A 17,476-nucleotide genomic window follows, 5' to 3' on the forward strand; every position below is an offset into this window, starting at 1 on the left:
TTTGTGTACGCCACACTGGCTGCATAGAGTGACAAGGAAAGCTCCTCTCTGTGCTCAAAGCCATCACAAGCGTGATGATTGCAGACAATATTCTTTCCCAGTCACCAGCTTCAGCTGAAAGGGGCTCTCCCTCCTGACCAGCAGGATAGACTGATAAGTGTTACCTGTTCTCCTCTGAATCAGAGGTCTGCAGTAAGCAAACTTTCAGGGAGGAACTAAAGGAATTACGAACCTGGTTTCTGTCTGCTTCTGGGGGGGAGGGGGCAGTAGCACATCTACTGCTGTTTGTGTCTCCCAGAAGACTTACGGTGTTGCCTGTGCTGGGCACAGTGATGTGGGAACAGTAACTGTCTAACTGTAATGACTTTTCAGCTTCCAGGTCAGAGCCTGGGTGCATAGGACAGACATGAGAGGGAGTGTTTCTTGGGTTTCTTTGCAAACGGCAGTCAGTTGGTAGAGCTAAGCCACCTTACCTTTTTATCCTTGTTTCGTAGTCCAGCTTTTGCTTGGCCATCTCTTGCTTCAGGCTAGACACCAGGCTATGTAGAGCACTGTGACTGTTGGTACTGATGGCCACAAATGTTTCGCTGTTATCACTGCTGCTGGTGGCTCGGCTACTGTGGCCCCCAACGCTCCTTCGGTCACTTTTGTTCTCAAAGTCTCCTGGGTTAGAGACGTCTTCTTGTGGTGGCCCTTCCAGCACAGAGTCTTCAAAATTACCCCCATAAAAGTCCTGCTCAGGGCAAGTGGTGGTCGACGAACGACAGGAGTTGGAGTGCTCAGGGAGGGATATTTCGCAAGAGGATGTCGACCAGGTGGCACTGTCCACACTCTGTTTATCATCAGAATTCACCATGGAGAACTGCTGGTGGACGTTGTCATAGGTGGAGAGCCTGTTGTGCTGGCCCGAATCACTCACTGACTCCTTTTGCTTACTGTCCCTCAGCGTGACATAGCCATTGGGCACCCAGCCTGGGGTCCGGCTGTTGAGGGTGTTGCTGTGTCCATCTGTGCTGGAAACGCCCATCCGCACCCCTCCATTCTGCACACTGTGCGTGCCCATCTTAGTCACGGGCCCTTTCAGGGATGATGTTCTCCTGGTTTGCACGGTACAGTTTGGTAAGGTCTGGCTCTTCTCATGGCCCTCCACAGAGCTGCTGAATGACCCATTGGTGACTATGCCACTCCCTTTATTAAAGGCAGGATTTTTTTTCACTGTGAGAGGCGGACTTCTTGTGACATCCAGTTTCTGGATGCTGTTCCTGGGGCTGCTTGTCTTACTGCTTGGCAGAGCAGTGGGAGACCCACTGTCCATGCTTCCCCTTTGGGGAGACTCAGGTTTGTCCCAAGAGCAGCGCCTCACTGCCGACTCCTTGGTGTTGTTATTTTCTTTGTTCTGTAGCTGACCCATGATCGTTTTCTTTGGCATTTCATTGTTGTTGTTACACACTTCAGGTCCCATCTGAGGATCTGCGTCCTGGGGAAACAACTCTTCATGTTTGCTTATCATCACTGACATTAGCTGCTGGACTACTACTGTACCTGGAAGGAGACGCCAAACACATAGTCATTAATAGCTGAGTTTGTTAAGGCATAAATATATTTGGGGGTCAGATTCCAGAAGTACTTAGTAAACATTCAGTTTATAACACATTTATCTGCTTTGTCCATCTGCATAACACACTGAATGTTTAACAAATGCCTAGCTAGCCTTCAGCCCACCCCATCCTATCTTTTTTTTTCCGTTTTCCTACCATCATGGGTGAGACAGAGCAAACAACCCACAGTGCATCTGGACACCAGCATTTGTTTTAGAACCAATGAGATCAGAGCTTTGACGCTACCTGATCATCTCTCTCACTCCCTTACTTGCTCCCCCCAGCGTCATGTTCTGTAGGTCTCAGCTTCATTTGCCAGCAGGGAGATCATCTGGGAAGGTCAGGAAGAAAAGTTTTGTTGGTGCATCCTGTGTAGCTGCTCACAGTTAACAGACTTGAGCATTACCAGTCAAGGGTCTGGGACATCCCTCAGCATTTGTCTCACTGACACCCAGAATCTTTTCCTACTTCCAGGATCTCTCCTGCAGCCAGGATCTTCACCTTTGTCCTTCTGGGCCTGCTTTTTCTTTCCGAGACCACTTGAAATTTTGGGGAACGCTTCTTTTTGGCACTCCCTCTTCTTTCAATCAAACCAAGCCCCTCGGTTTCCCAATCTCAATAGTCTGTGTTCAGAAGCACAAGGAATGATCAGCCTCTGAATCAGTGGTTCTCTCCCTTGTCTCTCTATTACTCGGAAGATTCGAGATGTCACCTTTTTTTCCGTGTGTCACCTAAATATGCAACCAGCCCATACCAGCTGTAGCTAGCAAGTAAGAGGTTTCTGCTTGAGCATTCAGAAGTTCAATTTTGGCTATTCACCCACCCCTCACAACTCTCTGCCACCTGTTAGCATTAACAATTTAAATTACTATTTTTTTTGCCTACAACATCTGCTCAGGACAGCAGCTGGCCCCCACTACTGGTCAGAGAAAAGTGAGATAGTCACTTGGCTGTTTCACCTTGGGCCTCTGCGTACTGCTTCTGCTGCACTGACTGGCGTCTTGAGAACAAACCCGCAATGAATCCATTCCCTGCCAAAACTACTCGTCTGTCCTGGTGCCACGTATATTCCTCTCTATAGGACCAGCTCATGTGGTAATAAGACACAGAAACATAGGAGACTCTTTTCTAGTGTAGCAGGGCACGTAGCAGGCCCCAAAGACAACCTGGAGAACTACAGCTATTGCAAAGAGGCTATTAGCMTGACAGTTAACTGCATTCCAAGACCACAGAGGGAGATAGCAAAGAATAACAACATCATTTGAACTGATGTGTTTCAATTCAACATTGCACACATCCTTAAATCCCATGTCCCATTCTGGCAAACCGCTCATACATAGTAGCTTAACAGAAGAGGCACAGGCAACAGGTCTGCATTGCCGGAACACTGACATTTTAGTCTTATGGAGCAAAACAGGGCAGTAATGTGATAAAATTAATTTAATATAAATGCCTTTAACCACTCAGAGGTGTGACTGTCAGCAACCAGGGAACTGCACTGTCATTGATARATTAACACTTACAAGTGGACTAGGGGTAATAAAGATGTGCTACTGTATTTATTTTTTAAGCAGAACATCAGGAGCAAGGTGAAGTTACTTACAACAACCATTCCAGTTTAAAGCTCCTAGACAGGCATGCTTTGCTCTTTTAATCAATATTTTCCCATGGTATAATACCATTTTACATCAACTGCATTGGAATATTCTCGGCCTTTACCCCTGACCCCTTTAAAATACAACCAGCCAATTCAACACGAATGCTTGAAAAACTTTTTTTTTAACACGTTGCCAAAGTAAAACCATATATCAGAACTATAGAAAAATAATTAATTTATAGTTATTCTCATGGCATGTTTAGCTGTATTTCTTCAGAGGACATGAGCGGTTATGTGCAAAATCTTACTACAGTCATTGGACTAACTGTTCCTCCTACAGACATAGGCAACTGTATAGGTCTTCATCACCAATATACAGATATTACCAGTATGGGTACACCATACCCATATTCAAGGCATGTTCAGCCTTGAATACAAAATAGCAACATTGACTTTGAATGGTTGTAAAGCAGCACAATTAAAACATGGACCATGCCTTATGGGCAAGAGAATCACTCTCATTTTAAGGCTATGTCTTCCAAAGAGCAGGAGGGGTAGCCATGAGCACTAACTGATGTTCAGATCTTAAAGGCTGTGCTTAAAGGGAAGTCATAAATCTGTTTAATCAAACCTGTTTCTCATAAATTTCCCTTCAGTGAGTTCACTATCCATGCCATCTCCTACAGCAACCATGAGCCATTTTGGTGGTAGGTCTGTTCAGAAGCAAGCTGGAGAGTTCTTTTAGCAACTGGAGAAGCACATTATTTTCCCTTTCCGCTCACTTAAAAAATCTTTCTTGCTCTAACTTTCACAAAAAATAACTGTTTTGACAGGAGCAAATTCCAGAAAATATAAACCCAGAAAAGAGTATTTCATTTTTATGAGTGACTATCTCCTTTCCTCCCATCTCAAATCCCCAGGCATCTGCCCACTCCCAGGTGAACTGAAGATACACGGTATCCCATCAGTAAATATCATCCTGTGAGGTATCACTCCCATTGATTTCAGTGATACAGATAAGTTCTGTAGCACCTCTCTAACTGCAATCTCTTCAAAAATTTCAGGTTTTCTTTATTATTTCATTTAAAAGACTGACAGGAAAGGGACGGTGTGTTGTCTGGCCAGGAGAAACATTCACAGCACTTACCTACCAGGTAGCTAAACCATACAAAAGTGTCAGAGTGAAAAAAAGCTGTTGCCCTATTTAAGTCAGTTTGGCATTTCTGTAGGTACAAATGAGAAGAGGTTGAAGATGAAGTGATACGCAGCATTTACACACAGAATGCAGGACTTCTGCAAGGGATATGAGAAGAGAGCAAAGGAAGAAAGAAATCAAGCACGGCTCTTGTGTTTCACTCTCCGAATACCAGGCAGACACGATGCAAGATGTGTAAACTAGGATTTCTGTGACACAGTGAAGCTTATCTTGGTGCCCTCATATTAGACTGTCACGGTGTATTTGAGGGACGTATGTTCGGAAACCAGGGGAAAGCCACAGAGTCAGATTTAAGGGTATTTGCACCTGCACTGCTTTGATAATACTCATGCACAATCACAATAGATGTGCATGTAAATAGGACACCTGCCCTTGCAAACCCTTTCAAGTCTGCTGCAACATGAAACCATTCTCTGAAACAATGAGAACTCAGACATGAAAGTAAAGATGACTGTTAAAACTTTTTCCGAGTGGGAAGGCTTTCTAGCTTGTTCGAGCTAACATGCAGGCAGCTATTGTGGGTGCTCAGTGCTTTCATTATGAGATCTGGAAACACAGCATTTCTGTCCAAATCAGATTTTGTTGTGTTGATAGTTAACGGGAAGAAGGAGGAAACATAAGATTTTAGAAAAACAAATGAACAAAGTCTGTGGGGAACTGCTGTGTCTAGGGAGACAAAATAAGCGAAATCCAACAAAAACAAAAAACAACTCCTCTAGCTCCCAAATAAACAAACTATGAATGCAACATTTTTTCTTTTTCATGAAATTTTCTGTGGCAGGAGCTGTGTGGAGCCCTTCTAACTTCTGAGAAAGTTGAGTAAATTCTATAATTAAAAAAAAAAAGGTATTTGGAGGAAGGAAAAGCATCACATACTTCACGGGGAATCAAAGAAAAATTAAACCTAGCAGAAAATTGTAATTGTTACGATCATATTTTTGTCTTAATCACAGCAAAATGCTACAGCAATACTCTGGTGTAAATCACAGAATATAGTTGACATACGATTACTGTTGTTCAAGAAGGCATGTAATATACTTCTACCTTACGGGGGGTGACTCACGGCAGTATATACCTGTAAAAATTTGTTCTGGTCCCTAAAAACAGTAGATACAATGTTAACTGCATTATGACCAGATGTGCTGAATAAGAACATGCCATATTTGTAAAAGTTTTGAGAGCAAAAGCACATTTCCAGAAAAGTTGCCAAGGCAGCACAAGCTCAAGGAAGTCTGTTCGCAACACTGCGATTTTAAATCCTTTTTATAGTGGGTTGCAAGATTTAACCTAGCAGTTAATTCATGTTGAAGAAGTTTGTGTCTATAAAACAAACGGAACTTTTTGTACATACACAAGGATCAGTAGGTACTGTTAATAAACCTAAAGACATTCCTTTTCCTAGTCAAAGTCATATACAATCTTCTTCAACTCACCCTCCATGATAGTCAAAGGATCTTCCACTTTGGGGCGAAGGATGTTAGGACCAAATACAGTAGCCAGATTTTGCACACTCATTTTATTCACGCCTGAATAAGATTGGACTTCATCAAGGAATCTGTGGGAAAGAAAGATATCTTTAAGGAATAACTGAAAAAGGAAAGAAGAAAAAAAATCAAGACATGATGGTTTATTAATATACATTCAGGTATTCCATTTCAAGTCCTATGCAACATCTGAAAACCTCATGGCTGTTCTCCTCAGCTTCTTCAGATTTTCTTGATATATTCATAAAACCCAGAATAGTCACTCTGGACTGACTATAAAATTACTCTGTTGAAGATGGTAAAATTTTCTCTGGTATACTTAATCATTTATTTAGCTCATATGATATTTTCAAATTGCAAACTTCCCATTAAAAAAAAAGTTTATATTAATTTTGTAATTTTTAAAAGACAAAATGCCTGTAACTTCACAGACTGCAACTGTGTAAGATGTGTTTTTAAGATCTTAATGTTTCTGCAAAATCACGTGAATACAGTTTACAATGATACCATGAATAGCCATGGCCAATAAGTGCAATGAGTTAAGAAAAACAGGTCCCTGTGAAGAGAAGAGGATATTTACTTCTACCTTCTTACTTTTCTTCCTCAATCCAGTCTATTTATGAAAGGAACTCATAACTGTGCACCTTGATATAGCAAATTACTAATTTGTTGCACACTAAACATTTTTTTTAGTGCATTCGCTTACATTCACCAGTTCTCCGACTTTGTGAGTTATGGTCTTCCTTCAAGGCATATACAGAGACAGGTTTGTCTGTCAGCTCACAGTTAAAAATACCAGTGTGATATTTTTGCTGGTGCACTTACCTACAGATGTATTTCAGCAGGTTATAATTGACAGCTGGCAGGCTCTTCACTTGCTTCACCAACTCCTTCAGACCCTACGTATGCAATTGAAAAAAGAAAGGAGGAGAAGGCAGAGGTTCTTAGTACTTGGCTATTGAGACTCAAAAAAAGTCAGCAACGTCGATTACTGAATGATAAACACGTTACTGAAACTGCATCATTAAGAGAAATATTTTTAGGCTATCATCAGAAATTGCTTGTAGAATGCATTTCAGATGGAGAAAGCTATATTCTACTAACAGTGATCAGCTTTGGATAAAAGAGCCACTTCATTATCCTGTGAAAACGCGTAAGATTTCAAAATGTCGCTATTGCATAATGAGACAAACTTCAGATTTTCTCTCTTACTTAGAAAACACCAAACATTTGAGTCTAGCCAGTCCCTCAGTGCTTGAGATAACTGGGATGCGGGACATCAAGGTTCTTCTCGATTCCAACTGAGGATGTAAACCCCAGGCTTCCACATCCCAGATAAGTGGACAGACCACTAGACTAACGCTCGATCAGCAGGGTGGGGAGGACGTAGAAGGTGCGCCTATCTATACACACAATACAATTCACTACTCTGGCACAGAGACAGAACATTTTATCTCCCACATCTCACCACCTGTGCTGCTGGCTATTCTGGCTATTAGCTTTGGGAATTTTTTGCTTCCTTTTTTTTAAACTTTGTCTCATTCCATCTCCCTGCTCTCTTTCACTCTCTTATTTTGACCAGCAGTTCCATTCTTCCTCTTACTGGTAGGAAGGTTGAGGCTTCTAGGAACAGTTCTGGTTTAAAATAGCTGGTATTTTCAAATAAAAGGCCCACTTTTTAAAACTGTTTTTAATCCAGTTCCAATCCATCCTACCGTCAGACAAACAATTATTTCAATTTGTGCTCACCCTGAGAAAGAGACAAGCAGAGTAACACACGTTAATTTCTGTGCCCCGTAGAAACGGACCCTGGCTATGCTCCTGCTACCAGTGCCTTTGAACTCTGCTTCAGATTGGGTTTTGGTGCTTTACCAACATTGATGGGGTCTGATTACAATATGTCAGCAAAACAAATATTGGGAGGACCACAACAGTGCATGTTTGGTGATTGTGGGCTAAGAAAGGAAACAAGATGAACAGCTCTCTCCGTCAACAGTGAGTGCACTTTTAGCTCCTTTAATAGGAAAGATCAAGTGAAAATCTAATCAGACAGCTCTTACAATTGGACTGCTACGCCACTTTACACAGGATTAAAATGGCTCATCATCCATAGTACTGATTGTTCACACGCAGACAGTACCATCTGCAGCACCAAAAGGTCGTTGTGATCTGAACCTTGTTTTCAAGATGTATTTAAGAAAAYGCTCCGAGCCTAGTCTCGGAGGAACTAGAGAAACACACTCTGCATTTAGCTAGTAAAAAATGGGTGAAAGCCTAGTAAGAGAAAGAATACCACTGCAAGTATAAACTACGTGACAACAAACTGGGGAGAGATCAAGTGGCTTTACATTGGAGCTATCAGTAGTTAGACAGGCAAAAATGCACAAACAAGTAGCTATAATTTAAACCAACTCTGAGAATCTCTTACCATAAATTATACAAAGAAAAGTCAAATCAAACCAGCAGAACACACTGCTCCCAGTTTTTGCAGTCAGCTGACAAAAGAGCTGCACCTTGCAGCAGGCTATGAAGGCCAGCCAAGAAATAAGCCTGATCTGGTGGGTGTAAGAGATCAGACTCAAAGAAGACATTTTGCCACAGATCTTTTTCCTCCCATCCCATCAGAGGGGAACATCATTGTGTGCCTTAACTGCTCTAGACTTCAACTGCAGGCCCCAAAAGAGACTGTCTCTCAGGAAGGAGAGGCTGTTACTGATCTTAATGAATTAGAAGAGGAGCAACGAAGGAGTTGTAGTCTGACAGGCTAAGAAATCAAGGAGAAATGTCAAGATAGACTAAAACAGAAATAACCACCTTAGAAAGTTTGGAGAATAGACTGAAATGACGAACCTATTTATATTAACTCTGAAGAGAAAATACCAGGGATGACATCATACACTTGTTACTCCTATGCATCTAGAACAATGTAAAAAACATTTAGCATTATTACTTCTTCATACTAATATTTACTGACACCAGCCAGTGCAGGACAGACAGTATAAGTGAGAACAATGATTTTGCTAATTAATTTTAAAGAGTTCGGAAGATGGCCCAACACTGCTATAAAAGGCATCTTTCTGATGCTTTCTGATTCAATGATAGGTAATTAATGGAGTCCCTTGGACTTCTCTCAAAAAAGCCAATAAAGCTTGGCATCCTAAGACACTTGCAAAAAAATAACCCCTGATCTCATAGCAAGAGTTGCACAGCTGCTGCTAAGACTCTTCCAGCTACAGTTTAGAATGCTAATCCATATAAACATAACAAATGCTCTTCTGTGCAAAACGGAAGTCATTCGTCAAAACAATGTTGGTTTGAACTGGGATTCAATGACATGTAAAAAAAACAGCATGAAGGGTATTCCATGCAGACTGCCAAGTAAGCGAGATGGCAATGATTTTCATATGAAGAAAGTGGYAATAATTTTCATATAAAGACAGACTAAATTAATAGAGGCAAGTCTTAAATCAGAAGAGATAATCACCAGCTTCTTTCTTTCTCCTCCAAGTCAAAACAGATTGTAACACACCAACCTTTAAATCTCACTGAGGTTGCAAACTCACCATTTCCTCCTCCTTGCTGATTGTTTTGGCACAGGAAAGAAAATCTTCGTATTTCGCATATGGTATGACTGGTTCTGGAAGTTCCCTTAGGTACAGTTTGAGCAGTGATGCCACTGTGTGCACATCTGTATTGCTGTGGGATTGAAATACAAAAGATTATTACTGTGAATCAGGAAAATACTGTGCAATTTACAGGCTAGCAGCTGCTGCTTTACTTTTTCCTTATCATCTGAGATTTTACTCATCAGCAGTATATACAATTACACATTTTATCTGCAATCTGTTTTTAGTTTCCTTGTCTTCTAAAGGACTTAGAAGGATACCTGCAAATAAAGGTCTGTCAGCAGTGATGATTTATTACCACCGAACATTTACAGATAGGGCCCTTCTGTGGAAACAGCTATGGCAACAATCTTGCCTGTCATTCATAGGCATTTCACATCAGGCATGCAAAATGTATCTTAATGAAATTATACATTTCGATTAAAGAGGGCTTTAAACTAGGCAGGAGGGGGGAGGGGRGTGTCATACAGACAAGGTAGACAACAAAACACAAGTTGAGTTGGGGGGCCTCCAACGGGTGCATGCAGCTGGGGATGTGCGTTTGGGACATGGCTATGGGCGGCCCCCGTAAACCCTTCTGGGAAACCTGGAGGCATGACCACCTCTCCGAAATGCCTGTACAGCAATGCGCGCAGCATGGGGAACAAACAGGAGGAGCTGGAGATCTGTGTGCGATCGCAGGGCCATGATCTCATTGCAGCCACAGAGACGTRGTGGGATAGTTCACATGACTGGAATGCTGCCGTGGATGGCTCTGTGCTTTTCAGGAGAGACAGGCCAGGAAGGCGAGGTGGTGGAGTTGCTCTTTATGTGGGAGAGCAACTGGAATGCATCGAGCTCTGCCTAGGGGTGGAGGAGGAGGCGGCAGCTGAGAGCTTATGGGTGAAGATCAAAGGTCAGGCCAGCACGGGGGACGCTGCTGTGGATGTCTACTACAGGCCACCTGACCAGGAAGAGAAGTTTGATGAGGCCTTCTATAGACAGCTGGAGGTAGCCTCACGATCACAGGCCTTGGTTCTCATGGGGGACTTCAACCACCCTGACATCTGCTGGAGGGACTACACAGCAAGGCACAAGCAGTCCAGGAGGCTSCTGCAATGCATCGATGATAACTTCTTGTCACAGATGGTGGAGGAGCCTACGAGGAAGGGTGTCCTGCTGGGCCTTGTCCTTACCAACAGAGAGGGACTGATTAGAGATGTGAAGGTTGGGGGCAGCCTTGGCTGCAGTGACCACAAGATGGTGGAGTTCAGGATCCTGCAGGAAAGAAGCAAGGCAACAAGCAGGATTGCAACCCTGGACTTCAGGAGAGCGGACTTTGGGCTCTTCAGAGATCTAATTGGTGGAATCTCATGTGTTAAGGCCCTAGAAGGAAGGGGGGTCCAGGAGAGCTGGCTAGTATTCAAAYATCACTTCCTCCAAGCTCAAGAGTGGTGCATCCCTATGAGTAAGAAGTGCAGCAAGAGGGGCAGGAGACCTGCAYGGGTGAGCAAGGAGCTCTTGGCCAAATTCAGACRGAAGAAGAAAATACACAGACTGTGGAAGAGGGGACAGGCTGCTTGGGAGAATTACAGGAATGCAGCCAGAGTCTGTAGAGATGTGGCAAGGAAAGCTAAGGCCCAGCTGGAATTGAGTCTGGCAAGGGATGTCAAGGACAACAGGAAGGACTTCTTCAAATACGTCAGCAGCAAGAGGAGGACTAGGGAAAATGCGGGCCCACTGGTGAGTGGGGYGGGGGCCCTGGTGACAAGGGATACAGAGAAGGCAGAATTACTGAATGCCTTCTGTGCTTCAGTCTKCRCTGCTAAGGGCAGCCCTCAAGAATCCCAGAGCCTGGACATGAGGGAGAAAGTCTGGAGAAGGGAAGACTTCCCTTTGGTTGAGGAGGAAAGGATTAGAGACCTTCTGGGCAGGCTGGACATCCACAAATCCATGGGCCCAGACGGGAGGCACCCACAGATAATGAGGGAGCTGGCGGATGTTGTTGCCAGGCCGCCCTCCATCATCTTTGAGAAGTCATGCAGAACTGGAGAGGTGCCTGAGGACTGGAAGAAAGCCAATGTCACTCCAGTCTTCAAAAAGGGCAAGAAGGAGGACCCAGGCAACTATAGGCCGGTCAGCCTCACCTCCATCCCTGGAAAGGGGATGGAACAGCTCATTCTGGATGACATCTCCAGACATATGGAGGAAAAGAAGGTGATCAGGAGTAGCCAGCATGGCTTCACCAAGGGGAAATCCTGCTTAACCAACCTGAGAGCCTCTGTGATGGAATGACTGGCTGGGTAGCTGAGGGCAGAGCAGTGGAYGTTGTGTGCCTTGACTTCAGCAAGGCTTTGGACACTGTCTGCCCTAACATCCTCCTAGAGAAGCTCAGGAAGTGTGGGTTAGACGAGTGGACAGTGAGGTGGATTGAGAACTGGCTGAAAGGCAGAGCTCAGAGGGTCGTCATCAGTGGCGTGGAGTCTAGTTGGAGGCCTGTGGCTAGTGCGTCCCCCAGGGCTCAGTACTGGGCCCCATCCTGTTCAACTTCTTCATCAGTGACCTGGATGAGGGGACAGAGTGCCTCCTCAGCAGGTTTGCTGATGATACCAAGCTGGGAGGAGTGGCTGAGACAGCTGAGGGCTGTGCTGCCATTCAGAGAGCCCTGGACAGGCTGGAGAGCTGGGCAGAGAGGAACCTCCTGAGGTTCAACAAGGGCAAGGGCAGGGTCCTGCAGGGACCTAGGGAGAAATAGCCCTGTGCACCAGTACAAGCTGGGGGCTGACCTTGTGGAGAGCAGCTCTGCCGAGAAGGACCCGGGAGCGCTGGTGACTGTGAGCACAAGTTGACCATGAGCCAGCAATGTGCCCTTGTGGCCGAGAAAGCCAATGGTCTCCTGGGCTGCATTAAGAAGAGTGTTGCCAGCAGGTCGAGGGAGGTGAKCCTGCCCCTCTACTGARCCCTGGTGAGGCCTCGAGTACTGTGTCCAGTTGTGGGCTCCTACTGGAGAGAGTGCAGCATAGGGCTACAAGGATGATCAGAGGGCTGGAGCACCTGCCCTACGGGGAACGGCTGCGAGAGCTGGGCCTGTTCAGCCTGGGGAAGAGAAGACTGAGGGGGGATCTTATCAATGTGTACAAGTACCTGAAGGGAGGGTGTCAAGGGGACGGGGACAAACTCTCTTCAGTTGTCCCATGTGACAGGACAAGAGGCAATGGGCAGAAACTGAAGCACAGGCAGTTCCGCCTGAAGGTGGGGGGGATTTTCTTCCCTGTGAGAGTGACGGAGCACTGGCACAGGTTGCCCGGAGAGGTTGTGGAGTCTCCTTCTCTGGAGATACTCAAGGCCCGCATGGACGCAACCCTGTCTACCATGCTGTAGGTGACTCTGCTGAGGGGGGAGGTTGGACTAGATGATCTCCAGAGGTCCCTTCCAACCTTACTGATTCTGATTTCACTAGAGCCAGTAACCAGGCCTCATAACGAAAGCGTAGCAAGTCACTCCAACTTAGAAAGTGTCTGAGTGGTAGAACAATAGGTAACATATTAGGGCTCAGTCAGGATCAGTCTAAGATGACAGTCAAAAGGCTGATCCAACACATGCTTTCTTAAAAGCCTGTTTACAGAATCTTAGGTTCTTCTAGGCTACAAGTAGTAGGAGTCAGGGCTGATTATCAGGCTTACTAAAAGCAAGAAGATGGAGAGAAAGAAGAAAATCAAGATATCAAAATATGCAGTATGATCTTAAATTTTTTTCTGCTGTGTACAGTTATATTGTGCTTACTTTGAAGTACTTCTGTAAAAAGTAGAAATAGATAAAAATACTAGTTAGCATAAAGAAATCTCTCATGTTACTTTTGACACCATCTCCAGATTTAGCTGCTCAGACATTTCTTTACATCTTTCTTCTCTGTTTTATATGCTTTCACTGATTCAGATAAAGAGAATTATACTGCAACCTGATAGCATTCCCTCTTTCACTCCTAATAAATGGGGAATGCACAGATATTTCTAAAACACACATTGTTGCATTTTCTTTTTTCTTTAAGAGTGCTTGTAGTTGGACAGTTTTTAAAATTCACAACCTTACAAAGAGAACCACTGGTATTTGACATGCTTCAGTTTTGTTAGAGGTATGTTAATCATTATGTTGGAATGATCTCTGCTGAAACAAGAATGGCTTTTACTAAGTTAAATCTTAACAAGAATGCTGGGAACAACCTTAGATTAATACAGTATGACTTGAGCGATCTAAGTAAAAACAGAGGAAAAGAAATTATAAATAACTGTATGTATTTAAGTATTGCCCCCTAGAAATAAATTCTCAGCAAAAATTTCTATTTCAACTCTAAAAACTATCCCAAAATTCCAAAACACGTATGACTTTTTTGGAGGAACCCTAAACCAAACACTAATTCAAAATGCATTCTTAGTGATGGTTCAAACCTCTACTTTTAGACTGATTCGGATCCAAATGGGAATTATCTACTGTCCCCCACCTCATGGATGCATGTATAACAAACACGAGAAACAGCACCATGCGTGAAATCAGATCCAACTGTGCTACTGTGTGAGATTTCAAGTGCTCTTCAGATTTCACCTCCATCCTTTGTCTTCCGTCCATCCCCAATCTCAATGCAAATTACAGCTCTTCGCTATATCCCCAACTGCACAGCCCAAGGGCTTAAAACACAGATAATCTTTTCTTACGTAGATAGTTACATGTTTTGTTGTTGTCACTGCTGCCAGTTTTTAGAGCACACAAATAGGATGTATATTAAGGCGACTGGCACATCTCTGCCTTATTTAGGAAGTAAATTGTACAGAGAACTCTTCTAGAGAGTTTAATAAGTTTGTGCATCAGGAAGACAAAAGCAAATATATAGGGAAAGACCTCTGCTCGTCAGACAGACTTTGAAGGAGAGCAGCAGCCACAGAGAACAGATGTGAAGTGGCAGCCTTAATACAGTACCTTACACAGCAGAATGAAAGGGAGCACAGACTATGCATCTGCAGAGAATTTAACTCGGATTGCTCTGCATTCATTGGATTTTTCTCAAGACTTTAAAATTTTTACTCTTCTATTAAACAAGAGAACTCTCCAGGCCTGCTGAAGAACAGAAATACATTTTTCCAGACCCTATTTGGCATCAAAACCAGAGAGGTCCTTCAAAAATTCTGCAAGATAAAGACAGATAGAGAGAAATTACCACCGGACTATTAAATGCTGGCACACAGGTCTCCCAGGGAGGGGATCAGACAACACCTTCTTCCTTTCTCTCCATTGCCAGTACCATGCTTCTTGTAGTACACAAGAATGATTTTTACAATCGCTTGGTGTGAAGTGAAATACTCCTTGTGGGATGAGCAGACACAGAAAAAAAGCAGAAGGAAAAAAAACTGTGAGGAAGTGATCTTAGTCCAAATTATACAGTCATATTTCATTGTGGGAAGCTTGTTTTGCCAGCATMCACAATCACCCCTGTAGAGTAACACTGGGAAGGGTTAGTTGCCTGCTAAAAACACAGGCTCTGCAAAGGAGAAGCTGAAAGAGAAATGGGAAGGTAGGATCCTGAGGTGCAAGGAAACAACAGCAAGCTCTGGGTTCTCCTGCTAGCTTCCTGAGGTAGATGCTGTATCTGGGTCTACAGAACCGTGCTTTCTGGGCTGGGGTTCCAAATCCAGGCCACAGTTTGAAGGCTGCAACATAGTTGCAGGCTTCTGAATTAGTATGTATCTTGATAGACTTCTACTGAGTGGTAAGACATTACCAGAAGACTGCCACTAGATGGTGGGATTGCAAAATAAGATTATCCTAAATTTGGAAAAGTTAGTTTGTTATGTTTGTCCCTGAACTGTACTAGAACTCTATCTGAGACTTAAACTCAGTCTATCCACACAGTTTGGCAGCATAAACAAGCAAACATACATGAATACATATACTTACTGTGAAGGTGTTTAAAAGAACTRGATTTTTTTAAATTCTTTACAGCAACAGTTAGGTAGAGGCTAGAAATCTTCTCCTTTTAATGTAAAATATTGATATAAAAATATTGTGAACAATCTAACTAAGAGAGTGTCTTTCCAAGACACTGTATAGTCTGTTCAGAATTTGCTATCCAGTATTATTTTTTCGCCTTTCAATTTAAAATGAAGAAGTAAACTTAGAAATAGCAGATTCCAATTTTAATCCAGCTCTGTTCCAGGTGTTTTAATCCACAAGTACCATTAGGCCAATTTCAGCCAGAGAGATTTTTAAAGGAAAGCTAAATTCCGAGTTCTCTTGTGGATCGGAAACATTTGTTCCCCTTTCTTGTCTATGGTCTTGTATCCACATCAGTAAGGATTCACATTCTAAACAACTACATAGAATAATGGTTCTAATATATGGAATATTGGCTCTAATGTAGGGAATAATGGTTCAATTAGAATATTGGTTTTATATGTAAAAATGTATTAAAAAAAATAAAGGAAGTATTTGTATGTCTGCCTTGAGGGCATTTATGTAATTTGCAATCTGCTGATCTTTTCAGGGCCTGCAAAGGGCTCTCTCCCTCATAGACTTTTCCCAACTACAACAGATTAGTTTAAAAAAAAAGACAAACCTGGCCTTGCTTATATCCTAGGACCATTACAGCTACAGAAATTTATTTAAATTTTACCTATCTTGATATATCTTTTGCTGTCTGACACTGTAATGTCAAAGTGTTTAACCATTACATATTCTTAACTAACATGATTAAAAGTATTAATTAACAAGTATTAAAATAGAGAAAGTCACCTCCAGCAGAAATTTCCTTGGTTATCTAAATTAGAACAGCCCTCATTAACTGAGGCAGACTTTGTCCAAGTGCGGAATGTATAATAACAAGCTTGAAGTGGGAATGACAAAGCACAGAGCAGAAAATTAAATTCAGCCCAATAGGAAAAAAGCTGAGAAACATCCTATTTCAGTATCTCATGCAAGAAGGTCTGAGCAAATTATTTATCTCGCTTAGAGAAAAAGTACAGTACTTCAGAGATCAGAAGTCATGAGTGATTTTTACTAAAGTGGAGGTAGGAAGACTTGGCCTCACCATGGGAAAAAGACAGCATGGAAGAAGTCGCAACACACAGCTACGTCAAGTGTAGACAAGAGGGTAAGTGGAGAGAGAACAGGACCTCCGTGCTCCTTCAGAGCTCTGCGGTTCTGTGTCTGGACTCGTGCAGCGAGCACGTGCACGGCCCCTTTCGCCGTGTGCGTCACTGCAGTGACCGGGGCACTGGCTTCTCTCTGTTTCCCCAGTGGGCTGGCAAGGAGAGAGTGGCTAAGCATGGCTTGTGCTCTGGTAAGCGTTATCCCTCTGTACAGTGGAAGTCTTATCAGATGGAGTTCTTTACTCCTCACTTTCTGAGGAACAGAGTAAGTCTAAGGTTTTCCTCCTGCTAGGTCACAGGAAGGTGGGGTTCTGGTTTTCACATCCTCCACATTAGCTCAAGGGTGTGATGAGGATTTAAATTCAAGCTGTCATCAATTGAGCAGATGCCAGATCCCATGCAAATTCTCATTATACTGCAGCTTGGTTTTATGAAAAACTGCAGGTAGACTAGATCAGGAGGAAATAACCTCTCTACCTTGGCCCCTTAATATCGGGAAGGGTAACAGACCCCAGCTGTGTTGGGCTAGTGGAAGGTGTAACCCTCTCAGTTGAGATGATTGTGGGAGAAACGAGTACCTGTGCCACACAAGTTACTGCCAGGTAGTTCTGTGTTGAGGTAAGTTCATGAAGTTGAAGCCAAAACAAACCACATCCTCTGCATCTCATTGTTTTTCCTGCATGTGTGGGATATGCACATTGTTCTAGGTGGCATGGAGAGACCTACCAAATCTGGCTCTTTCCTAAACTTCAACAGTCTGATTGCTCCCACTCAGAAATGCTTTGAGTGAAGTCAGAAGAGTTAGACCCAATTATACAAAGCCTTACATTTCTGCCAACG

At 43.2% G+C, this 17,476-nt stretch overlaps 1 protein-coding gene across 6 annotated transcripts in view; it reads right to left on the minus strand.

The window, feature by feature from the left end:
• ARHGAP24 (Rho GTPase activating protein 24) overlaps positions 1-17,476 on the minus strand; it is a 239,361-nt gene that overhangs the window by 4,884 nt on the left and 217,001 nt on the right. For all 6 annotated transcript variants that reach the window (XM_085306286.1, XM_085306291.1, XM_085306287.1 and 3 more), the window contains 4 exons: positions 9,459-9,591; positions 6,721-6,794; positions 5,845-5,966; positions 474-1,542 (listed from right to left, as the gene is read on the minus strand). In XM_085306286.1, coding sequence (XP_085162412.1) covers positions 474-1,542; positions 5,845-5,966; positions 6,721-6,794; positions 9,459-9,591 — 1,398 coding nt within the window. The remainder of the gene's footprint in view (positions 1-473; positions 1,543-5,844; positions 5,967-6,720; positions 6,795-9,458; positions 9,592-17,476) is intronic.

The sequence above is a fragment of the Rhea americana genome, unplaced genomic scaffold (genome assembly GCF_003343005.1).
Source record: "Rhea americana isolate MKP2758 unplaced genomic scaffold, rheAme1 scaffold_237, whole genome shotgun sequence".
Taxonomy (NCBI): Eukaryota; Metazoa; Chordata; class Aves; order Rheiformes; family Rheidae; genus Rhea; species Rhea americana.